Source organism: Pelodiscus sinensis, chromosome 5 (genome assembly GCF_052426305.1).
Source record: "Pelodiscus sinensis isolate ZL-2025 chromosome 5, ASM5242630v1, whole genome shotgun sequence".
Lineage (NCBI taxonomy): Eukaryota > Metazoa > Chordata > Testudines > Trionychidae > Pelodiscus > Pelodiscus sinensis.
Window position 1 is genome coordinate 119,674,914 of NC_143056.1, and position 25,655 is coordinate 119,700,568.

General features: G+C 48.2%; 1 protein-coding gene across 1 annotated transcript in view; it reads left to right on the plus strand.

The window, feature by feature from the left end:
• The window catches only part of LOC102443629 (uncharacterized), a 119,105-nt gene that overhangs the window by 63,804 nt on the left and 29,646 nt on the right, over positions 1 to 25,655 (plus strand). The window contains exons 37-55 of the mRNA XM_089778837.1: positions 372 to 410; positions 1,368 to 2,309; positions 3,260 to 3,298; positions 4,256 to 5,197; positions 6,148 to 6,186; positions 7,144 to 8,085; positions 9,036 to 9,074; positions 10,032 to 10,973; positions 11,924 to 11,962; positions 12,920 to 13,861; positions 14,812 to 14,850; positions 15,808 to 16,749; positions 17,700 to 17,738; positions 18,696 to 19,637; positions 20,588 to 20,626; positions 21,584 to 22,318; positions 23,475 to 23,513; positions 24,471 to 24,977; positions 25,073 to 25,402. Coding sequence (XP_089634963.1) covers positions 372 to 410; positions 1,368 to 2,309; positions 3,260 to 3,298; positions 4,256 to 5,197; positions 6,148 to 6,186; positions 7,144 to 8,085; positions 9,036 to 9,074; positions 10,032 to 10,973; positions 11,924 to 11,962; positions 12,920 to 13,861; positions 14,812 to 14,850; positions 15,808 to 16,749; positions 17,700 to 17,738; positions 18,696 to 19,637; positions 20,588 to 20,626; positions 21,584 to 22,318; positions 23,475 to 23,513; positions 24,471 to 24,977; positions 25,073 to 25,402 — 8,517 coding nt within the window. The remainder of the gene's footprint in view (positions 1 to 371; positions 411 to 1,367; positions 2,310 to 3,259; positions 3,299 to 4,255; positions 5,198 to 6,147; positions 6,187 to 7,143; positions 8,086 to 9,035; positions 9,075 to 10,031; positions 10,974 to 11,923; positions 11,963 to 12,919; positions 13,862 to 14,811; positions 14,851 to 15,807; positions 16,750 to 17,699; positions 17,739 to 18,695; positions 19,638 to 20,587; positions 20,627 to 21,583; positions 22,319 to 23,474; positions 23,514 to 24,470; positions 24,978 to 25,072; positions 25,403 to 25,655) is intronic.

Genomic DNA, 25,655 nt, shown 5'->3' on the forward strand with positions numbered 1-25,655 from the left:
CTGGGACTTCCAGAGATTCCTGTACATATTCTTCTAGGACTAATCTCCCGATACAGACACGGAGGCCCATACGCCGCATCCATTCTGTTGTGCTACAGTCTCTATGCCTTCCTAAGAAAGGCACACACCGAAAACTATTTCCTTGCACTGTGGCTCGAATGAAACAAACTCAGAGAGTTGAAATACGGATTGAACATCAGAATCAAAAAATGGGGTTTTGTCTCTCCCGTCGATGCACTCTTCGCCGCACGTCAAGTTTTCCAGTGAGGCGAATGAAATTGCATTGATTGATGGCTTAGGAAGACCATCTTCGTTTTCTCTCATTCACGGGATCCAATCATTTTACTTTTCCTTACTCTCTTCCTTTGCAGGAAAAGAGCCAACTAAACCTACTTCTCCAACCTCACCTGGTGAGTCCGACAGCCAGCCTCTAAAATAAGAGATGCTGATGAGGATTGCTCATCTCCTTTGATTTGAGACCCTCACATTGATCCCCGCCAGATCAGGTTGCAAAGACAGGAGGGGCAAGGTGCCCTCTGAAAGCTAGAATCGCTCCCTGCATCTTTTCCGGGGCTAGGAAGCAGACACTGTGTTCCACACATGTTGCTGTATTCTGAGCAGAAGAGCTACACGGAGGGGAAACATTAACAAAGCATGGAGGAACTACCCTGTGAGGGGAAGAGATCCCAGCTCCCATCCTCAGGGCCCACAAAAGGCAGCAGAAGGCATTCAACATCTTCCAGGAATAGGGACCCATGCTTGCAAGACAAAATAAGCCAGCCTTCATTTTCAATGGCTTGGTCAATATTTGCATGCACATTCTGTCTCAGAAAGGTTACGTGGCATAGCGAAGAAAGGAGGTTTCCCTAGACCTATGGTGTGACCAAGAAAGTATTAGATGCGCACAAGGCAAAGCAGCAACAGACATTACACAAAACATTCCAAGAAGCGTTATACTGCCCGACAACAGTCAAAGGTGGCCTGCTTATCAGCCCCACATCTTCTGTCAGGAGGATTTAACCCCCCGCCCCTAAGCAGCCCACAGCCCACTCCTTTCCAGAAACATCTGGTTTCCTTTACAAAACTGTGAATGCACTTGCATTTACGCAATTGTGTTCCTTTCACAAGCTTGGCAGTTGAAGGAATTATCACAAATGGTGCCCCATTACATTTTTACTAATTTGTGTGAGGGGACCACCTGTCAGTTTTTTACTTAATTGGTCTCTCCCAATCGAGCAGACAGTGGCACTCACTCTAAAACATCTTTGGCATGTTTACCAAATGATTAAGGAATTGCAAATGTTTTCTCGGTAATCTATATCTTTCCTGTCAATTTCGCCCTCTCAACTCACATTTCTCCCTTGCAGTAACAAAGATGGTAGAAAGTACACCACCACCAAGTACCAGCAAAACAACTCCCAGCACGCCTGTCTCCACAACGTCCAGAACCACTGCGTCTACAGAGTCCAGCTCCCCCTCAGTAAAAATCAAATCAACAAGTACACCTCTGTCAACGACCACACTTTCCACAAGTTCTACGGAAACCAGCACAACTACCACAACGACCACTCCCACAACGCTCACAGTGACCGCTACCACCTCGTCCACCAGTTCAACGGAGAGTACGACATCCAAGCCAACTCCTACCGTTTCTACTGCCGTTACCACACCCACCACACCAACTACGCTCACAACCCTCACTCTGACCACAACCACCTTGCCTACTAGCACAACTGAAATCACAACAAGGCCTACTGTTTCCACAACCTTTACTACATCCACCTCACCCACCACACCCACAACCCACTCTCTCTCCACATCTACCTTGCCCACTAGCTCAACAGAAACCACAACATCCAAATCAACTCCTACTATTTCCACAAGCTTTACTACATCCACGTCACCCACTACACCCACAACCCACTCTCTTACCACATCTACCTTGCCCGCTAGTTCAACTGAGACCACAACACCCAAGCCAATTCCTACCGTTTCCGTTACCATTACCACACCCCCCACAACCGCCACACCAACTATGTCCACAACCCACTCTCTCACCACATCTACCTTGCCCACCAGCTCAACTGAGACCACAACATCCAAGTCAACGCCTACTGTTTCCACTACCATTACCACACCCACCACAACCACCACACCAACTACGCTCACAACCCTCACTCCGACCACAACAACCCCGACTACTACTTCCATGGAAAGCTCCACATCAGAGACCACCACTCCAAGCACCGTAAAAACCACGCTGACAACTGTTTCCTCCACTGCTACATCAACTGAGACCACACCAACAGGTAAATTGCAGTCGCTGCTTTCCTTCGGGTCTTTAGGCAACGACCGGTGTAACAGCTCTCTTTCAATTGCTCCTACGCGACGTAGGCTTCTTTATCCAAGAATGTCTACGCTGGTTGGCTTTGGCGCCAAGCCATCGGAAGGCCACGGCAACATTTCTATTCATCGGCCTTTCTCTCTACTCCCAACCCACCCTTCAGCTCCCTCTGACATTTCTGTGTTTCAATCAATTGCCAAGGTCCATTTCCACAGTGCCTTAAAGTCAGTCCTACACGACATACCCAGGGAGCCTAGCCTTACTCCTACCCGGCAAAGCCAAGTGTCCTTGCTGTGATGCTCACTGCCTAAGAAAAGGTGAATACAAGTTGTGGGAAGGGGGAAATTGAAATCTTGTAAAAGAGAGCATCTTTTAGAAAACGGCAGTCCCTCTCACAAAGCTTCCCCATAGACGACTGAAGGCCACTCTTGTGGACAGTGCGTGGGGATAAAGTGTACGTTTCCTGTTATCTCTAGCTTGCTTTGTTCACAACGCAAACCTCGCTCTTCATGCGTATCCCACCTCCGTTCCTAATTCTTAGCTCCTGGGACTTCCAGAGATTCCTGTACATATTCTTCTAGGACTAATCTCCCGATACAGACACGGAGGCCCATACGCCGCATCCATTCTGTTGTGCTACAGTCTCTATGCCTTCCTAAGAAAGGCACACACCGAAAACTATTTCCTTGCACTGTGGCTCGAATGAAACAAACTCAGAGAGTTGAAATACGGATTGAACATCAGAATCAAAAAATGGGGTTTTGTCTCTCCCGTCGATGCACTCTTCGCCGCACGTCAAGTTTTCCAGTGAGGCGAATGAAATTGCATTGATTGATGGCTTAGGAAGACCATCTTCGTTTTCTCTCATTCACGGGATCCAATCATTTTACTTTTCCTTACTCTCTTCCTTTGCAGGAAAAGAGCCAACTAAACCTACTTCTCCAACCTCACCTGGTGAGTCCGACAGCCAGTCTCTAAAATAAGAGATGCTGATGAGGATTGCTCATCTCCTTTGATTTGAGACCCTCACATTGATCCCCGCCAGATCAGGTTGCAAAGACAGGAGGGGCAAGGTGCCCTCTGAAAGCTAGAATCGCTCCCTGCATCTTTTCCGGGGCTAGGAAGCAGACACTGTGTTCCACACATGTTGCTGTATTCTGAGCAGAAGAGCTACACGGAGGGGAAACATTAACAAAGCATGGAGGAACTACCCTGTGAGGGGAAGAGATCCCAGCTCCCATCCTCAGGGCCCACAAAAGGCAGCAGAAGGCATTCAACATCTTCCAGGAATAGGGACCCATGCTTGCAAGACAAAATAAGCCAGCCTTCATTTTCAATGGCTTGGTCAATATTTGCATGCACATTCTGTCTCAGAAAGGTTACGTGGCATAGCGAAGAAAGGAGGTTTCCCTAGACCTATGGTGTGACCAAGAAAGTATTAGATGCGCACAAGGCAAAGCAGCAACAGACATTACACAAAACATTCCAAGAAGCGTTATACTGCCCGACAACAGTCAAAGGTGGCCTGCTTATCAGCCCCACATCTTCTGTCAGGAGGATTTAACCCCCCGCCCCTAAGCAGCCCACAGCCCACTCCTTTCCAGAAATATCTGGTTTCCTTTACAAAACTGTGAATGCACTTGCATTTACGCAATTGTGTTCCTTTCACAAGCTTGGCAGTTGAAGGAATTATCACAAATGGTGCCCCATTACATTTTTACTAATTTGTGTGAGGGGACCACCTGTCAGTTTTTTACTTAATTGGTCTCTCCCAATCGAGCAGACAGTGGCACTCACTCTAAAACATCTTTGGCATGTTTACCAAATGATTAAGGAATTGCAAATGTTTTCTCGGTAATCTATATCTTTCCTGTCAATTTCGCCCTCTCAACTCACATTTCTCCCTTGCAGTAACAAAGATGGTAGAAAGTACACCACCACCAAGTACCAGCAAAACAACTCCCAGCACGCCTGTCTCCACAACGTCCAGAACCACTGCGTCTACAGAGTCCAGCTCCCCCTCAGTAAAAATCAAATCAACAAGTACACCTCTGTCAACGACCACACTTTCCACAAGTTCTACGGAAACCAGCACAACTACCACAACGACCACTCCCACAACGCTCACAGTGACCGCTACCACCTCGTCCACCAGTTCAACGGAGAGTACGACATCCAAGCCAACTCCTACCGTTTCTACTGCCGTTACCACACCCACCACACCAACTACGCTCACAACCCTCACTCTGACCACAACCACCTTGCCTACTAGCACAACTGAAATCACAACAAGGCCTACTGTTTCCACAACCTTTACTACATCCACCTCACCCACCACACCCACAACCCACTCTCTCTCCACATCTACCTTGCCCACTAGCTCAACAGAAACCACAACATCCAAATCAACTCCTACTATTTCCACAAGCTTTACTACATCCACGTCACCCACTACACCCACAACCCACTCTCTTACCACATCTACCTTGCCCGCTAGTTCAACTGAGACCACAACACCCAAGCCAATTCCTACCGTTTCCGTTACCATTACCACACCCCCCACAACCGCCACACCAACTATGTCCACAACCCACTCTCTCACCACATCTACCTTGCCCACTAGCTCAACTGAGACCACAACATCCAAGTCAACGCCTACTGTTTCCACTACCATTACCACACCCACCACAACCACCACACCAACTACGCTCACAACCCTCACTCCGACCACAACAACCCCGACTACTACTTCCATGGAAAGCTCCACATCAGAGACCACCACTCCAAGCACCGTAAAAACCACGCTGACAACTGTTTCCTCCACTGCTACATCAACTGAGACCACACCAACAGGTAAATTGCAGTCGCTGCTTTCCTTCGGGTCTTTAGGCAACGACCGGTGTAACAGCTCTCTTTCAATTGCTCCTACGCGACGTAGGCTTCTTTATCCAAGAATGTCTACGCTGGTTGGCTTTGGCGCCAAGCCATCGGAAGGCCACGGCAACATTTCTATTCATCGGCCTTTCTCTCTACTCCCAACCCACCCTTCAGCTCCCTCTGACATTTCTGTGTTTCAATCAATTGCCAAGGTCCATTTCCACAGTGCCTTAAAGTCAGTCCTACACGACATACCCAGGGAGCCTAGCCTTACTCCTACCCGGCAAAGCCAAGTGTCCTTGCTGTGATGCTCACTGCCTAAGAAAAGGTGAATACAAGTTGTGGGAAGGGGGAAATTGAAATCTTGTAAAAGAGAGTGTCTTTTAGAAAACAGCAGTCCCTCTCACAAAGCTTCCCCATAGACGACTGAAGGCCACTCTTGTGGACAGTGCGTGGGGATAAAGTGTACGTTTCCTGTTATCTCTAGCTTGCTTTGTTCACAACGCAAACCTCGCTCTTCATGCGTATCCCACCTCCGTTCCTAATTCTTAGCTCCTGGGACTTCCAGAGATTCCTGTACATATTCTTCTAGGACTAATCTCCCGATACAGACATGGAGGCCCATACGCCGCATCCATTCTGTTGTGCTACAGTCTCTATGCCTTCCTAAGAAAGGCACACACCGAAAACTATTTCCTTGCACTGTGGCTCGAATGAAACAAACTCAGAGAGTTGAAATACGGATTGAACATCAGAATCAAAAAATGGGGTTTTGTCTCTCCCGTCGATGCACTCTTCGCCGCACGTCAAGTTTTCCAGTGAGGCGAATGAAATTGCATTGATTGATGGCTTAGGAAGACCATCTTCGTTTTCTCTCATTCACGGGATCCAATCATTTTACTTTTCCTTACTCTCTTCCTTTGCAGGAAAAGAGCCAACTAAACCTACTTCTCCAACCTCACCTGGTGAGTCCGACAGCCAGCCTCTAAAATAAGAGATGCTGATGAGGATTGCTCATCTCCTTTGATTTGAGACCCTCACATTGATCCCCGCCAGATCAGGTTGCAAAGACAGGAGGGGCAAGGTGCCCTCTGAAAGCTAGAATCGCTCCCTGCATCTTTTCCGGGGCTAGGAAGCAGACACTGTGTTCCACACATGTTGCTGTATTCTGAGCAGAAGAGCTACACGGAGGGGAAACATTAACAAAGCATGGAGGAACTACCCTGTGAGGGGAAGAGATCCCAGCTCCCATCCTCAGGGCCCACAAAAGGCAGCAGAAGGCATTCAACATCTTCCAGGAATAGGGACCCATGCTTGCAAGACAAAATAAGCCAGCCTTCATTTTCAATGGCTTGGTCAATATTTGCATGCACATTCTGTCTCAGAAAGGTTACGTGGCATAGCGAAGAAAGGAGGTTTCCCTAGACCTATGGTGTGACCAAGAAAGTATTAGATGCGCACAAGGCAAAGCAGCAACAGACATTACACAAAACATTCCAAGAAGCGTTATACTGCCCGACAACAGTCAAAGGTGGCCTGCTTATCAGCCCCACATCTTCTGTCAGGAGGATTTAACCCCCCGCCCCTAAGCAGCCCACAGCCCACTCCTTTCCAGAAACATCTGGTTTCCTTTACAAAACTGTGAATGCACTTGCATTTACGCAATTGTGTTCCTTTCACAAGCTTGGCAGTTGAAGGAATTATCACAAATGGTGCCCCATTACATTTTTACTAATTTGTGTGAGGGGACCACCTGTCAGTTTTTTACTTAATTGGTCTCTCCCAATCGAGCAGACAGTGGCACTCACTCTAAAACATCTTTGGCATGTTTACCAAATGATTAAGGAATTGCAAATGTTTTCTCGGTAATCTATATCTTTCCTGTCAATTTCGCCCTCTCAACTCACATTTCTCCCTTGCAGTAACAAAGATGGTAGAAAGTACACCACCACCAAGTACCAGCAAAACAACTCCCAGCACGCCTGTCTCCACAACGTCCAGAACCACTGCGTCTACAGAGTCCAGCTCCCCCTCAGTAAAAATCAAATCAACAAGTACACCTCTGTCAACGACCACACTTTCCACAAGTTCTACGGAAACCAGCACAACTACCACAACGACCACTCCCACAACGCTCACAGTGACCGCTACCACCTCGTCCACCAGTTCAACGGAGAGTACGACATCCAAGCCAACTCCTACCGTTTCTACTGCCGTTACCACACCCACCACACCAACTACGCTCACAACCCTCACTCTGACCACAACCACCTTGCCTACTAGCACAACTGAAATCACAACAAGGCCTACTGTTTCCACAACCTTTACTACATCCACCTCACCCACCACACCCACAACCCACTCTCTCTCCACATCTACCTTGCCCACTAGCTCAACAGAAACCACAACATCCAAATCAACTCCTACTATTTCCACAAGCTTTACTACATCCACGTCACCCACTACACCCACAACCCACTCTCTTACCACATCTACCTTGCCCGCTAGTTCAACTGAGACCACAACACCCAAGCCAATTCCTACCGTTTCCGTTACCATTACCACACCCCCCACAACCGCCACACCAACTATGTCCACAACCCACTCTCTCACCACATCTACCTTGCCCACCAGCTCAACTGAGACCACAACATCCAAGTCAACGCCTACTGTTTCCACTACCATTACCACACCCACCACAACCACCACACCAACTACGCTCACAACCCTCACTCCGACCACAACAACCCCGACTACTACTTCCATGGAAAGCTCCACATCAGAGACCACCACTCCAAGCACCGTAAAAACCACGCTGACAACTGTTTCCTCCACTGCTACATCAACTGAGACCACACCAACAGGTAAATTGCAGTCGCTGCTTTCCTTCGGGTCTTTAGGCAACGACCGGTGTAACAGCTCTCTTTCAATTGCTCCTACGCGACGTAGGCTTCTTTATCCAAGAATGTCTACGCTGGTTGGCTTTGGCGCCAAGCCATCGGAAGGCCACGGCAACATTTCTATTCATCGGCCTTTCTCTCTACTCCCAACCCACCCTTCAGCTCCCTCTGACATTTCTGTGTTTCAATCAATTGCCAAGGTCCATTTCCACAGTGCCTTAAAGTCAGTCCTACACGACATACCCAGGGAGCCTAGCCTTACTCCTACCCGGCAAAGCCAAGTGTCCTTGCTGTGATGCTCACTGCCTAAGAAAAGGTGAATACAAGTTGTGGGAAGGGGGAAATTGAAATCTTGTAAAAGAGAGTGTCTTTTAGAAAACGGCAGTCCCTCTCACAAAGCTTCCCCATAGACGACTGAAGGCCACTCTTGTGGACAGTGCGTGGGGATAAAGTGTACGTTTCCTGTTATCTCTAGCTTGCTTTGTTCACAACGCAAACCTCGCTCTTCATGCGTATCCCACCTCCGTTCCTAATTCTTAGCCCCTGGGACTTCCAGAGATTCCTGTACATATTCTTCTAGGACTAATCTCCCGATACAGACACGGAGGCCCATACGCCGCATCCATTCTGTTGTGCTACAGTCTCTATGCCTTCCTAAGAAAGGCACACACCGAAAACTATTTCCTTGCACTGTGGCTCGAATGAAACAAACTCAGAGAGTTGAAATACGGATTGAACATCAGAATCAAAAAATGGGGTTTTGTCTCTCCCGTCGATGCACTCTTCGCCGCACGTCAAGTTTTCCAGTGAGGCGAATGAAATTGCATTGATTGATGGCTTAGGAAGACCATCTTCGTTTTCTCTCATTCACGGGATCCAATCATTTTACTTTTCCTTACTCTCTTCCTTTGCAGGAAAAGAGCCAACTAAACCTACTTCTCCAACCTCACCTGGTGAGTCCGACAGCCAGTCTCTAAAATAAGAGATGCTGATGAGGATTGCTCATCTCCTTTGATTTGAGACCCTCACATTGATCCCCGCCAGATCAGGTTGCAAAGACAGGAGGGGCAAGGTGCCCTCTGAAAGCTAGAATCGCTCCCTGCATCTTTTCCGGGGCTAGGAAGCAGACACTGTGTTCCACACATGTTGCTGTATTCTGAGCAGAAGAGCTACACGGAGGGGAAACATTAACAAAGCATGGAGGAACTACCCTGTGAGGGGAAGAGATCCCAGCTCCCATCCTCAGGGCCCACAAAAGGCAGCAGAAGGCATTCAACATCTTCCAGGAATAGGGACCCATGCTTGCAAGACAAAATAAGCCAGCCTTCATTTTCAATGGCTTGGTCAATATTTGCATGCACATTCTGTCTCAGAAAGGTTACGTGGCATAGCGAAGAAAGGAGGTTTCCCTAGACCTATGGTGTGACCAAGAAAGTATTAGATGCGCACAAGGCAAAGCAGCAACAGACATTACACAAAACATTCCAAGAAGCGTTATACTGCCCGACAACAGTCAAAGGTGGCCTGCTTATCAGCCCCACATCTTCTGTCAGGAGGATTTAACCCCCCGCCCCTAAGCAGCCCACAGCCCACTCCTTTCCAGAAACATCTGGTTTCCTTTACAAAACTGTGAATGCACTTGCATTTACGCAATTGTGTTCCTTTCACAAGCTTGGCAGTTGAAGGAATTATCACAAATGGTGCCCCATTACATTTTTACTAATTTGTGTGAGGGGACCACCTGTCAGTTTTTTACTTAATTGGTCTCTCCCAATCGAGCAGACAGTGGCACTCACTCTAAAACATCTTTGGCATGTTTACCAAATGATTAAGGAATTGCAAATGTTTTCTCGGTAATCTATATCTTTCCTGTCAATTTCGCCCTCTCAACTCACATTTCTCCCTTGCAGTAACAAAGATGGTAGAAAGTACACCACCACCAAGTACCAGCAAAACAACTCCCAGCACGCCTGTCTCCACAACGTCCAGAACCACTGCGTCTACAGAGTCCAGCTCCCCCTCAGTAAAAATCAAATCAACAAGTACACCTCTGTCAACGACCACACTTTCCACAAGTTCTACGGAAACCAGCACAACTACCACAACGACCACTCCCACAACGCTCACAGTGACCGCTACCACCTCGTCCACCAGTTCAACGGAGAGTACGACATCCAAGCCAACTCCTACCGTTTCTACTGCCGTTACCACACCCACCACACCAACTACGCTCACAACCCTCACTCTGACCACAACCACCTTGCCTACTAGCACAACTGAAATCACAACAAGGCCTACTGTTTCCACAACCTTTACTACATCCACCTCACCCACCACACCCACAACCCACTCTCTCTCCACATCTACCTTGCCCACTAGCTCAACAGAAACCACAACATCCAAATCAACTCCTACTATTTCCACAAGCTTTACTACATCCACGTCACCCACTACACCCACAACCCACTCTCTTACCACATCTACCTTGCCCGCTAGTTCAACTGAGACCACAACACCCAAGCCAATTCCTACCGTTTCCGTTACCATTACCACACCCCCCACAACCGCCACACCAACTATGTCCACAACCCACTCTCTCACCACATCTACCTTGCCCACTAGCTCAACTGAGACCACAACATCCAAGTCAACGCCTACTGTTTCCACTACCATTACCACACCCACCACAACCACCACACCAACTACGCTCACAACCCTCACTCCGACCACAACAACCCCGACTACTACTTCCATGGAAAGCTCCACATCAGAGACCACCACTCCAAGCACCGTAAAAACCACGCTGACAACTGTTTCCTCCACTGCTACATCAACTGAGACCACACCAACAGGTAAATTGCAGTCGCTGCTTTCCTTCGGGTCTTTAGGCAACGACCGGTGTAACAGCTCTCTTTCAATTGCTCCTACGCGACGTAGGCTTCTTTATCCAAGAATGTCTACGCTGGTTGGCTTTGGCGCCAAGCCATCGGAAGGCCACGGCAACATTTCTATTCATCGGCCTTTCTCTCTACTCCCAACCCACCCTTCAGCTCCCTCTGACATTTCTGTGTTTCAATCAATTGCCAAGGTCCATTTCCACAGTGCCTTAAAGTCAGTCCTACACGACATACCCAGGGAGCCTAGCCTTACTCCTACCCGGCAAAGCCAAGTGTCCTTGCTGTGATGCTCACTGCCTAAGAAAAGGTGAATACAAGTTGTGGGAAGGGGGAAATTGAAATCTTGTAAAAGAGAGTGTCTTTTAGAAAACGGCAGTCCCTCTCACAAAGCTTCCCCATAGACGACTGAAGGCCACTCTTGTGGACAGTGCGTGGGGATAAAGTGTACGTTTCCTGTTATCTCTAGCTTGCTTTGTTCACAACGCAAACCTCGCTCTTCATGCGTATCCCACCTCCGTTCCTAATTCTTAGCTCCTGGGACTTCCAGAGATTCCTGTACATATTCTTCTAGGACTAATCTCCCGATACAGACATGGAGGCCCATACGCCGCATCCATTCTGTTGTGCTACAGTCTCTATGCCTTCCTAAGAAAGGCACACACCGAAAACTATTTCCTTGCACTGTGGCTCGAATGAAACAAACTCAGAGAGTTGAAATACGGATTGAACATCAGAATCAAAAAATGGGGTTTTGTCTCTCCCGTCGATGCACTCTTCGCCGCACGTCAAGTTTTCCAGTGAGGCGAATGAAATTGCATTGATTGATGGCTTAGGAAGACCATCTTCGTTTTCTCTCATTCACGGGATCCAATCATTTTACTTTTCCTTACTCTCTTCCTTTGCAGGAAAAGAGCCAACTAAACCTACTTCTCCAACCTCACCTGGTGAGTCCGACAGCCAGTCTCTAAAATAAGAGATGCTGATGAGGATTGCTCATCTCCTTTGATTTGAGACCCTCACATTGATCCCCGCCAGATCAGGTTGCAAAGACAGGAGGGGCAAGGTGCCCTCTGAAAGCTAGAATCGCTCCCTGCATCTTTTCCGGGGCTAGGAAGCAGACACTGTGTTCCACACATGTTGCTGTATTCTGAGCAGAAGAGCTACACGGAGGGGAAACATTAACAAAGCATGGAGGAACTACCCTGTGAGGGGAAGAGATCCCAGCTCCCATCCTCAGGGCCCACAAAAGGCAGCAGAAGGCATTCAACATCTTCCAGGAATAGGGACCCATGCTTGCAAGACAAAATAAGCCAGCCTTCATTTTCAATGGCTTGGTCAATATTTGCATGCACATTCTGTCTCAGAAAGGTTACGTGGCATAGCGAAGAAAGGAGGTTTCCCTAGACCTATGGTGTGACCAAGAAAATATTAGATGCGCACAAGGCAAAGCAGCAACAGACATTACACAAAACATTCCAAGAAGCGTTATACTGCCCGACAACAGTCAAAGGTGGCCTGCTTATCCGCCCCACATCTTCTGTCAGGAGAATTTATCCCCCCGCCCCTAAGCAGCCCACAGCCCACTCCTTTCCAGAAACATCTGGTTTCCTTTACAAAACTATGAATGCACTTGCATTTACGCAATTGTGTTCCTTTCACAAGCTTGGCAGTTGAAGGAATTATCACAAGTGGTGCCCCATTACATTTTTACTAATTTGTGTGAGGGGACCACCTGTCAGTTTTTTATTTAATTGGTCTCTCCCGATCGAGCAGACAGTGGCACTCACTCTAAAACATCTTTGGCATGTTTACCAAATGATTAAGGAATTGCAAATGTTTTCTCGGTAATCTATATCTTTCCTGTCAATTTCGCCCTCTCAACTCACATTTCTCCCTTGCAGTAACAAAGATGGTAGAAAGTACACCACCACCAAGTACCAGCAAAACAACTCCCAGCACGCCTGTCTCCACAACGTCCAGAACCACTGCGTCTACAGAATCCAGCTCCCCCTCAGTAAAAATCAAATCAACAAGTACACCTCTGCCAACGACCACACTTTCCACAAGTTCTACGGAAACCAGCACAACTACCACAACGACCACTCCCACAACGCTCACAGTGACCGCTACCACCTTGTCCACCAGTTCAACGGAGAGCACGACATCCAAGCCAACTCCTACCGTTTCTACTACCGTTACCACACCCACCACACCAACTACGCTCACAACCCTCACTCTGACCACAACCACCTTGCCTACTAGCACAACTGAAATCACAACAAGGCCTACTGTTTCCACAACCTTTACCACATCCACCTCACCCACGACACCCACAACCCACTCTCTCTCCACATCTACCTTGCCCACTAGCTCAACAGAAACCACAACATCCAAATCAACTCCTACTATTTCCACAAGCTTTACTACATCCACGTCACCCACTACACCCACAACCCACTCTCTTACCACATCTACCTTGCCCGCTAGTTCAACTGAGACCACAACACCCAAGCCAATTCCTACCGTTTCCGTTACCATTACCACACCCCCCACAACCGCCACACCAACTATGTCCACAACCCACTCTCTCACCACATCTACCTTGCCCACCAGCTCAACTGAGACCACAACATCCAAGTCAACGCCTACTGTTTCCACTACCATTACCACACCCACCACAACCACCACACCAACTACGCTCACAACCCTCACTCCGACCACAACAACCCCGACTACTACTTCCATGGAAAGCTCCACATCAGAGACCACCACTCCAAGCACCGTAAAAACCACGCTGACAACTGTTTCCTCCACTGCTACATCAACTGAGACCACACCAACAGGTAAATTGCAGTCGCTGCTTTCCTTCGGGTCTTTAGGCAACGACCGGTGTAACAGCTCTCTTTCAATTGCTCCTACGCGACGTAGGCTTCTTTATCCAAGAATGTCTACGCTGGTTGGCTTTGGCGCCAAGCCATCGGAAGGCCACGGCAACATTTCTATTCATCGGCCTTTCTCTCTACTCCCAACCCACCCTTCAGCTCCCTCTGACATTTCTGTGTTTCAATCAATTGCCAAGGTCCATTTCCACAGTGCCTTAAAGTCAGTCCTACACGACATACCCAGGGAGCCTAGCCTTACTCCTACCCGGCAAAGCCAAGTGTCCTTGCTGTGATGCTCACTGCCTAAGAAAAGGTGAATACAAGTTGTGGGAAGGGGGAAATTGAAATCTTGTAAAAGAGAGTGTCTTTTAGAAAACGGCAGTCCCTCTCACAAAGCTTCCCCATAGACGACTGAAGGCCACTCTTGTGGACAGTGCGTGGGGATAAAGTGTACGTTTCCTGTTATCTCTAGCTTGCTTTGTTCACAACGCAAACCTCGCTCTTCATGCGTATCCCACCTCCGTTCCTAATTCTTAGCCCCTGGGACTTCCAGAGATTCCTGTACATATTCTTCTAGGACTAATCTCCCGATACAGACACGGAGGCCCATACGCCGCATCCATTCTGTTGTGCTACAGTCTCTATGCCTTCCTAAGAAAGGCACACACCGAAAACTATTTCCTTGCACTGTGGCTTGAATGAAACAAACTCAGAGAGTTGAAATACGGATTGAACATCAGAATCAAAAAATGGGGTTTTGTCTCTCCCGTCGATGCACTCTTCGCCGCACGTCAAGTTTTCCAGTGAGGCGAATGAAATTGCATTGATTGATGGCTTAGGAAGACCATCTTCGTTTTCTCTCATTCACGGGATCCAATCATTTTACTTTTCCTTACTCTCTTCCTTTGCAGGAAAAGAGCCAACTAAACCTACTTCTCCAACCTCACCTGGTGAGTCCGACAGCCAGTCTCTAAAATAAGAGATGCTGATGAGGATTGCTCATCTCCTTTGATTTGAGACCCTCACATTGATCCCCGCCAGATCAGGTTGCAAAGACAGGAGGGGCAAGGTGCCCTCTGAAAGCTAGAATCGCTCCCTGCATCTTTTCCGGGGCTAGGAAGCAGACACTGTGTTCCACACATGTTGCTGTATTCTGAGCAGAAGAGCTACACGGAGGGGAAACATTAACAAAGCATGGAGGAACTACCCTGTGAGGGGAAGAGATCCCAGCTCCCATCCTCAGGGCCCACAAAAGGCAGCAGAAGGCATTCAACATCTTCCAGGAATAGGGACCCATGCTTGCAAGACAAAATAAGCCAGCCTTCATTTTCAATGGCTTGGTCAATATTTGCATGCACATTCTGTCTCAGAAAGGTTACGTGGCATAGCGAAGAAAGGAGGTTTCCCTAGACCTATGGTGTGACCAAGAAAGTATTAGATGCGCACAAGGCAAAGCAGCAACAGACATTACACAAAACATTCCAAGAAGCGTTATACTGCCCGACAACAGTCAAAGGTGGCCTGCTTATCAGCCCCACATCTTCTGTCAGGAGGATTTAACCCCCCGCTCCTAAGCAGCCCACAGCCCACTCCTTTCCAGAAACATCTGGTTTCCTTTACAAAACTGTGAATGCACTTGCATTTACGCAATTGTGTTCCTTTCACAAGCTTGGCAGTTGAAGGAATTATCACAAGTGGTGCCCCATTACATTTTTACTAATTTGTGTGAGGGGACCACCTGTCAGTTTTTTACTTAATTGGTCTCTCCCAATCGAGCAGACAGTGGCACTCCCTCTAAAACATCTTTGGCATGTTTACCAAATGATTAAGGAATTGCAAATGTTTTCTCGGTAATCTAAATCTTTCCTGTCAATTTCGCCCTCTCAACTCACATTTCTCCCTTGCAGTAACAAAGATGGTAGAAAGTACACCACCACCAAGTACCAGCAAAACAACTCCCAGCACGCCTGTCTCCACAACGTCCAGAACCACTGCGTCTACAGAGTCCAGCTCCCCCTCAGTAAAAATCAAATCAACAAGTACACCTCTGCCAACGACCACACTTTCCACAAGTTCTACGGAAACCAGCACAACTACCACAACGACCACTCCCACAACGCTCACGGTGACCGCTACCACCTCGTCCACCAGTTCAACGGAGAGCACGACATCCAAGCCAACTCCTACCGTTTCTACTACCGTTACCACACCCACCACACCAACTACGCTCACAACCCTCACTCTGACCACAACCACCTTGCCTACTAGCACAACTGAAATCACAACAAGGCCTACTGTTTCCACAACCTTTACTACATCCACCTCACCCACGACACCCACAACCCACTCTCTCTCCACATCTACCTTGCCCACTAGCTCAACAGAAACCACAACATCCAAATCAACTCCTACTATTTCCACAAGCTTTACTACATCCACGTCACCCACTACACCCACAACCCACTCTCTTACCACATCTACCTTGCCCGCTAGTTCAACTGAGACCACAACACCCAAGCCAATTCCTACCGTTTCCGTTACCATTACCACACCCCCCACAACCGCCACACCAACTATGTCCACAACCCACTCTCTCACCACATCTACCTTGCCCACTAGCTCAACTGAGACCACAACATCCAAGTCAACGCCTACTGTTTCCACTACCATTACCACACCCACCACAACCACCACACCAACTACGCTCACAACCCTCACTCCGACCACAACAACCCCGACTACTACTTCAATGGAAAGCTCCACATCAGAGACCACCACTCCAAGCACCGTAAAAACCACGCTGACAACTGTTTCCTCCACTGCTACATCAACTGAGACCACACCAACAGGTAAATTGCAGTCGCTGCTTTCCTTCGGGTCTTTAGGCAACGACCGGTGTAACAGCTCTCTTTCAATTGCTCCTACGCGACGTAGGCTTCTTTATCCAAGAATGTCTACGCTGGTTGGCTTTGGCGCCAAGCCATCGGAAGGCCACGGCAACATTTCTATTCATCGGCCTTTCTCTCTACCCCCAACCCACCCTTCAGCTCCCTCTGACATTTCTGTGTTTCAATCAATTGCCAAGGTCCATTTCCACAGTGCCTTAAAGTCAGTCCTACACGACATACCCAGGGAGCCTAGCCTTACTCCTACCCGGCAAAGCCAAGTGTCCTTGCTGTGATGCTCACTGCCTAAGAAAAGGTGAATACAAGTTGTGGGAAGGGGGAAATTGAAATCTTGTAAAAGAGAGTGTCTTTTAGAAAACGGCAGTCCCTCTCACAAAGCTTCCCCATAGACGACTGAAGGCCACTCTTGTGGACAGTGCGTGGGGATAAAGTGTACGTTTCCTGTTATCTCTAGCTTGCTTTGTTCACAACGCAAACCTCGCTCTTCATGCGTATCCCACCTCCGTTCCTAATTCTTAGCCCCTGGGACTTCCAGAGATTCCTGTACATATTCTTCTAGGACTAATCTCCCGATACAGACACGGAGGCCCATACGCCGCATCCATTCTGTTGTGCTACAGTCTCTATGCCTTCCTAAGAAAGGCACACACCGAAAACTATTTCCTTGCACTGTGGCTTGAATGAAACAAACTCAGAGAGTTGAAATACGGATTGAACATCAGAATCAAAAAATGGGGTTCTGTCTCTCCCGTCGATGCACTCTTCGCCGCACGTCAAGTTTTCCAGTGAGGCGAATGAAATTGCATTGATTGATGGCTTAGGAAGACCATCTTCGTTTTCTCTCATTCACGGGATCCAATCATTTTACTTTTCCTTACTCTCTTCCTTTGCAGGAAAAGAGCCAACTAAACCTACTTCTCCAACCTCACCTGGTGAGTCCGACAGCCAGTCTCTAAAATAAGAGATGCTGATGAGGATTGCTCATCTCCTTTGATTTGAGACCCTCACATTGATCCCCGCCAGATCAGGTTGCAAAGACAGGAGGGGCAAGGTGCCCTCTGAAAGCTAGAATCGCTCCCTGCATCTTTTCCGGGGCTAGGAAGCAGACACTGTGTTCCACACATGTTGCTGTATTCTGAGCAGAAGAGCTACACGGAGGGGAAACATTAACAAAGCATGGAGGAACTACCCTGTGAGGGGAAGAGATCCCAGCTCCCATCCTCAGGGCCCACAAAAGGCAGCAGAAGGCATTCAACATCTTCCAGGAATAGGGACCCATGCTTGCAAGACAAAATAAGCCAGCCTTCATTTTCAATGGCTTGGTCAATATTTGCATGCACATTCTGTCTCAGAAAGGTTACGTGGCATAGCGAAGAAAGGAGGTTTCCCTAGACCTATGGTGTGACCAAGAAAGTATTAGATGCGCACAAGGCAAAGCAGCAACAGACATTACACAAAACATTCCAAGAAGCGTTATACTGCCCGACAACAGTCAAAGGTGGCCTGCTTATCAGCCCCACATCTTCTGTCAGGAGGATTTAACCCCCCGCTCCTAAGCAGCCCACAGCCCACTCCTTTCCAGAAACATCTGGTTTCCTTTACAAAACTGTGAATGCACTTGCATTTACGCAATTGTGTTCCTTTCACAAGCTTGGCAGTTGAAGGAATTATCACAAGTGGTGCCCCATTACATTTTTACTAATTTGTGTGAGGGGACCACCTGTCAGTTTTTTACTTAATTGGTCTCTCCCAATCGAGCAGACAGTGGCACTCCCTCTAAAACATCTTTGGCATGTTTACCAAATGATTAAGGAATTGCAAATGTTTTCTCGGTAATCTAAATCTTTCCTGTCAATTTCGCCCTCTCAACTCACATTTCTCCCTTGCAGTAACAAAGATGGTAGAAAGTACACCACCACCAAGTACCAGCAAAACAACTCCCAGCACGCCTGTCTCCACAACGTCCAGAACCACTGCGTCTACAGAGTCCAGCTCCCCCTCAGTAAAAATCAAATCAACAAGTACACCTCTGCCAACGACCACACTTTCCACAAGTTCTACGGAAACCAGCACAACTACCACAACGACCACTCCCACAACGCTCACGGTGACCGCTACCACCTCGTCCACCAGTTCAACGGAGAGCACGACATCCAAGCCAACTCCTACCGTTTCTACTACCGTTACCACACCCACCACACCAACTACGCTCACAACCCTCACTCTGACCACAACCACCTTGCCTACTAGCACAACTGAAATCACAACAAGGCCTACTGTTTCCACAACCTTTACTACATCCACCTCACCCACGACACCCACAACCCACTCTCTCTCCACATCTACCTTGCCCACTAGCTCAACAGAAACCACAACATCCAAATCAACTCCTACTATTTCCACAAGCTTTACTACATCCACGTCACCCACTACACCCACAACCCACTCTCTTACCACATCTACCTTGCCCGCTAGTTCAACTGAGACCACAACACCCAAGCCAATTCCTACCGTTTCCGTTACCATTACCACACCCCCCACAACCGCCACACCAACTATGTCCACAACCCACTCTCTCACCACATCTACCTTGCCCACTAGCTCAACTGAGACCACAACATCCAAGTCAACGCCTACTGTTTCCACTACCATTACCACACCCACCACAACCACCACACCAACTACGCTCACAACCCTCACTCCGACCACAACAACCCCGACTACTACTTCAATGGAAAGCTCCACATCAGAGACCACCACTCCAAGCACCGTAAAAACCACGCTGACAACTGTTTCCTCCACTGCTACATCAACTGAGACCACACCAACAGGTAAATTGCAGTCGCTGCTTTCCTTCGGGTCTTTAGGCAACGACCGGTGTAACAGCTCTCTTTCAATTGCTCCTACGCGACGTAGGCTTCTTTATCCAAGAATGTCTACGCTGGTTGGCTTTGGCGCCAAGCCATCGGAAGGCCACGGCAACATTTCTATTCATCGGCCTTTCTCTCTACCCCCAACCCACCCTTCAGCTCCCTCTGACATTTCTGTGTTTCAATCAATTGCCAAGGTCCATTTCCACAGTGCCTTAAAGTCAGTCCTACACGACATACCCAGGGAGCCTAGCCTTACTCCTACCCGGCAAAGCCAAGTGTCCTTGCTGTGATGCTCACTGCCTAAGAAAAGGTGAATACAAGTTGTGGGAAGGGGGAAATTGAAATCTTGTAAAAGAGAGTGTCTTTTAGAAAACGGCAGTCCCTCTCACAAAGCTTCCCCATAGACGACTGAAGGCCACTCTTGTGGACAGTGCGTGGGGATAAAGTGTACGTTTCCTGTTATCTCTAGCTTGCTTTGTTCACAACGCAAACCTCGCTCTTCATGCGTATCCCACCTCCGTTCCTAATTCTTAGCCCCTGGGACTTCCAGAGATTCCTGTACATATTCTTCTAGGACTAATCTCCCGATACAGACACGGAGGCCCATACGCCGCATCCATTCTGTTGTGCTACAGTCTCTATGCCTTCCTAAGAAAGGCACACACCGAAAACTATTTCCTTGCACTGTGGCTTGAATGAAACAAACTCAGAGAGTTGAAATACGGATTGAACATCAGAATCAAAAAATGGGGTTCTGTCTCTCCCGTCGATGCACTCTTCGCCGCACGTCAAGTTTTCCAGTGAGGCGAATGAAATTGCATTGATTGATGGCTTAGGAAGACCATCTTCGTTTTCTCTCATTCACGGGATCCAATCATTTTACTTTTCCTTACTCTCTTCCTTTGCAGGAAAAGAGCCAACTAAACCTACTTCTCCAACCTCACCTGGTGAGTCCGACAGCCAGTCTCTAAAATAAGAGATGCTGATGAGGATTGCTCATCTCCTTTGATTTGAGACCCTCACATTGATCCCCGCCAGATCAGGTTGCAAAGACAGGAGGGGCAAGGTGCCCTCTGAAAGCTAGAATCGCTCCCTGCATCTTTTCCGGGGCTAGGAAGCAGACACTGTGTTCCACACATGTTGCTGTATTCTGAGCAGAAGAGCTACACGGAGGGGAAACATTAACAAAGCATGGAGGAACTACCCTGTGAGGGGAAGAGATCCCAGCTCCCATCCTCAGGGCCCACAAAAGGCAGCAGAAGGCATTCAACATCTTCCAGGAATAGGGACCCATGCTTGCAAGACAAAATAAGCCAGCCTTCATTTTCAATGGCTTGGTCAATATTTGCATGCACATTCTGTCTCAGAAAGGTTACGTGGCATAGCGAAGAAAGGAGGTTTCCCTAGACCTATGGTGTGACCAAGAAAGTATTAGATGCGCACAAGGCAAAGCAGCAACAGACATTACACAAAACATTCCAAGAAGCGTTATACTGCCCGACAACAGTCAAAGGTGGCCTGCTTATCAGCCCCACATCTTCTGTCAGGAGGATTTAACCCCCCGCCCCTAAGCAGCCCACAGCCCACTCCTTTCCAGAAACATCTGGTTTCCTTTACAAAACTGTGAATGCACTTGCATTTACGCAATTGTGTTCCTTTCACAAGCTTGGCAGTTGAAGGAATTATCACAAGTGGTGCCCCATTACATTTTTACTAATTTGTGTGAGGGGACCACCTGTCAGTTTTTTACTTAATTGGTCTCTCCCAATCGAGCAGACAGTGGCACTCACTCTAAAACATCTTTGGCATGTTTACCAAATGATTAAGGAATTGCAAATGTTTTCTCGGTAATCTAAATCTTTCCTGTCAATTTCGCCCTCTCAACTCACATTTCTCCCTTGCAGTAACAAAGATGGTAGAAAGTACACCACCACCAAGTACCAGCAAAACAACTCCCAGCACGCCTGTCTCCACAACGTCCAGAACCACTGCGTCTACAGAGTCCAGCTCCCCCTCAGTAAAAATCAAATCAACAAGTACACCTCTGCCAACGACCACACTTTCCACAAGTTCTACGGAAACCAGCACAACTACCACAACGACCACTCCCACAACGCTCACGGTGACCGCTACCACCTCGTCCACCAGTTCAACGGAGAGCACGACATCCAAGCCAACTCCTACCGTTTCTACTACCGTTACCACACCCACCACACCAACTACGCTCACAACCCTCACTCTGACCACAACCACCTTGCCTACTAGCACAACTGAAATCACAACAAGGCCTACTGTTTCCACAACCTTTACTACATCCACCTCACCCACGACACCCACAACCCACTCTCTCTCCACATCTACCTTGCCCACTAGCTCAACAGAAACCACAACATCCAAATCAACTCCTACTATTTCCACAAGCTTTACTACATCCACGTCACCCACTACACCCACAACCCACTCTCTTACCACATCTACCTTGCCCGCTAGTTCAACTGAGACCACAACACCCAAGCCAATTCCTACCGTTTCCGTTACCATTACCACACCCCCACAACCGCCACACCAACTATGTCCACAACCCACTCTCTCACCACATCTACCTTGCCCACTAGCTCAACTGAGACCACAACATCCAAGTCAACGCCTACTGTTTCCACTACCATTACCACACCCACCACAACCACCACACCAACTACGCTCACAACCCTCACTCCGACCACAACAACCCCGACTACTACTTCAATGGAAAGCTCCACATCAGAGACCACCACTCCAAGCACCGTAAAAACCACGCTGACAACTGTTTCCTCCACTGCTACATCAACTGAGACCACACCAACAGGTAAATTGCAGTCGCTGCTTTCCTTCGGGTCTTTAGGCAACGACCGGTGTAACAGCTCTCTTTCAATTGCTCCTACGCGACGTAGGCTTCTTTATCCAAGAATGTCTACGCTGGTTGGCTTTGGCGCCAAGCCATCGGAAGGCCACGGCAACATTTCTATTCATCGGCCTTTCTCTCTACCCCCAACCCACCCTTCAGCTCCCTCTGACATTTCTGTGTTTCAATCAATTGCCAAGGTCCATTTCCACAGTGCCTTAAAGTCAGTCCTACACGACATACCCAGGGAGCCTAGCCTTACTCCTACCCGGCAAAGCCAAGTGTCCTTGCTGTGATGCTCACTGCCTAAGAAAAGGTGAATACAAGTTGTGGGAAGGGGGAAATTGAAATCTTGTAAAAGAGAGCATCTTTTAGAAAACGGCAGTCCCTCTCACAAAGCTTCCCCGTAGACGACTGAAGGCCACTCTTGTGGACAGTGCGTGGGGATAAAGTGTACGTTTCCTGTTATCTCTAGCTTGCTTTGTTCACAAGGCAAACCTCGCTCTTCATGTGTATCCCACCTCCGTTCCTAATTCTTAGCCCCTGGGACTTCCAGAGATTCCTGTACATATTCTTCTAGGACTAATCTCCCGATACAGACACGGAGGCCCATACGCCGCATCCATTCTGTTGTGCTACAGTCTCTATGCCTTCCTAAGAAAGGCACACACCGAAAACTATTTCCTTGCACTGTGGCTCGAATGAAACAAACTCAGAGAGTTGATAAACGGGTTGAACATCAGAATCAAAAAATGGGGTTCTGTCTCTCCCGTCGATGCACTCTTCGCCGCACGTCAAGTTTTCCAGTGAGGCGAATGAAATTGCATTGATTGATGGCTTAGGAAGACCATCTTCGTTTTCTCTCATTCACGGGATCCAATCATTTTACTTTTCCTTACTCTCTTCCTTTGCAGGAAAAGAGCCAACTAAACCTACTTCTCCAACCTCACCTGGTGAGTCCGACAGCCAGTCTCTAAAATAAGAGATGCTGATGAGGATTGCTCATCTCCTTTGATTTGAGACCCTCACATTGATCCCCGCCAGATCAGGTTGCAAAGACAGGAGGGGCAAGGTGCCCTCTGAAAGCTAGAATCGCTCCCTGCATCTTTTCCGGGGCTAGGAAGCAGACACTGTGTTCCACACATGTTGCTGTATTCTGAGCAGAAGAGCTACACGGAGGGGAAACATTAACAAAGCATGGAGGAACTACCCTGTGAGGGGAAGAGATCCCAGCTCCCATCCTCAGGGCCCACAAAAGGCAGCAGAAGGCATTCAACATCTTCCAGGAATAGGGACCCATGCTTGCAAGACAAAATAAGCCAGCCTTCATTTTCAATGGCTTGGTCAATATTTGCATGCACATTCTGTCTCAGAAAGGTTACGTGGCATAGCGAAGAAAGGAGGTTTCCCTAGACCTATGGTGTGACCAAGAAAGTATTAGATGCGCACAAGGCAAAGCAGCAACAGACATTACACAAAACATTCCAAGAAGCGTTATACTGCCCGACAACAGTCAAAGGTGGCCTGCTTATCAGCCCCACATCTTCTGTCAGGAGGATTTAACCCCCCGCCCCTAAGCAGCCCACAGCCCACTCCTTTCCAGAAACATCTGGTTTCCTTTACAAAACTGTGAATGCACTTGCATTTACGCAATTGTGTTCCTTTCACAAGCTTGGCAGTTGAAGGAATTATCACAAGTGGTGCCCCATTACATTTTTACTAATTTGTGTGAGGGGACCACCTGTCAGTTTTTTACTTAATTGGTCTCTCCCAATCGAGCAGACAGTGGCACTCACTCTAAAACATCTTCGGCATGTTTACCAAATGATTAAGGAATTGCAAATGTTTTCTCGGTAATCTAAATCTTTCCTGTCAATTTCGCCCTCTCAACTCACATTTCTCCCTTGCAGTAACAAAGATGGTAGAAAGTACACCACCACCAAGTACCAGCAAAACAACTCCCAGCACGCCTGTCTCCACAACGTCCAGAACCACTGCGTCTACAGAGTCCAGCTCCCCCTCAGTAAAAATCAAATCAACAAGTACACCTCTGCCAACGACCACACTTTCCACAAGTTCTACGGAAACCAGCACAACTACCACAACGACCACTCCCACAACGCTCACGGTGACCGCTACCACCTCGTCCACCAGTTCAACGGAGAGCACGACATCCAAGCCAACTCCTACCGTTTCTACTGCCGTTACCACACCAACTACGCTCACAACCCTCATTCTGACCACAACCACCTTGCCTACTAGCACAACTGAAATCACAACAAGGCCTACTGTTTCCACAACCTTTACTACATCCACCTCACCCACCACACCCACAACCCACTCTCTCTCCACATCTACCTTGCCCACTAGCTCAACAGAAACCACAACATCCAAATCAACTCCTACTATTTCCACAAGCTTTACTACATCCACATCACCCACTACACCCACAACCCACTCTCTTACAACATCTACCTTGCCCGCTAGTTCAACTGAGACCACAACACCCAAGCCAATTCCTACCGTTTCCGTTACCATTACCACACCCCCACAACCGCCACACCAACTATGTCCACAACCCACTCTCTCACCACATCTACCTTGCCCACTAGCTCAACTGAGACCACAACATCCAAGTCAACGCCTACTGTTTCCACTACCATTACCACACCCACCACAACCACCACACCAACTACGCTCACAACCCTCACTCCGACCACAACAACCCCGACTACTACTTCCATGGAAAGCTCCACATCAGAGACCACCACTCCAAGCACCGTAAAAACCACGCTGACAACTGTTTCCTCCACTGCTACATCAACTGAGACCACACCAACAGGTAAATTGCAGTCGCTGCTTTCCTTCGGGTCTTTAGGCAACGACCGGTGTAACAGCTCTCTTTCAATTGCTCCTACGCGACGTAGGCTTCTTTATCCAAGAATGTCTACGCTGGTTGGCTTTGGCGCCAAGCCATCGGAAGGCCACGGCAACATTTCTATTCATCGGCCTTTCTCTCTACCCCCAACCCACCCTTCAGCTCCCTCTGACATTTCTGTGTTTCAATCAATTGCCAAGGTCCATTTCCACAGTGC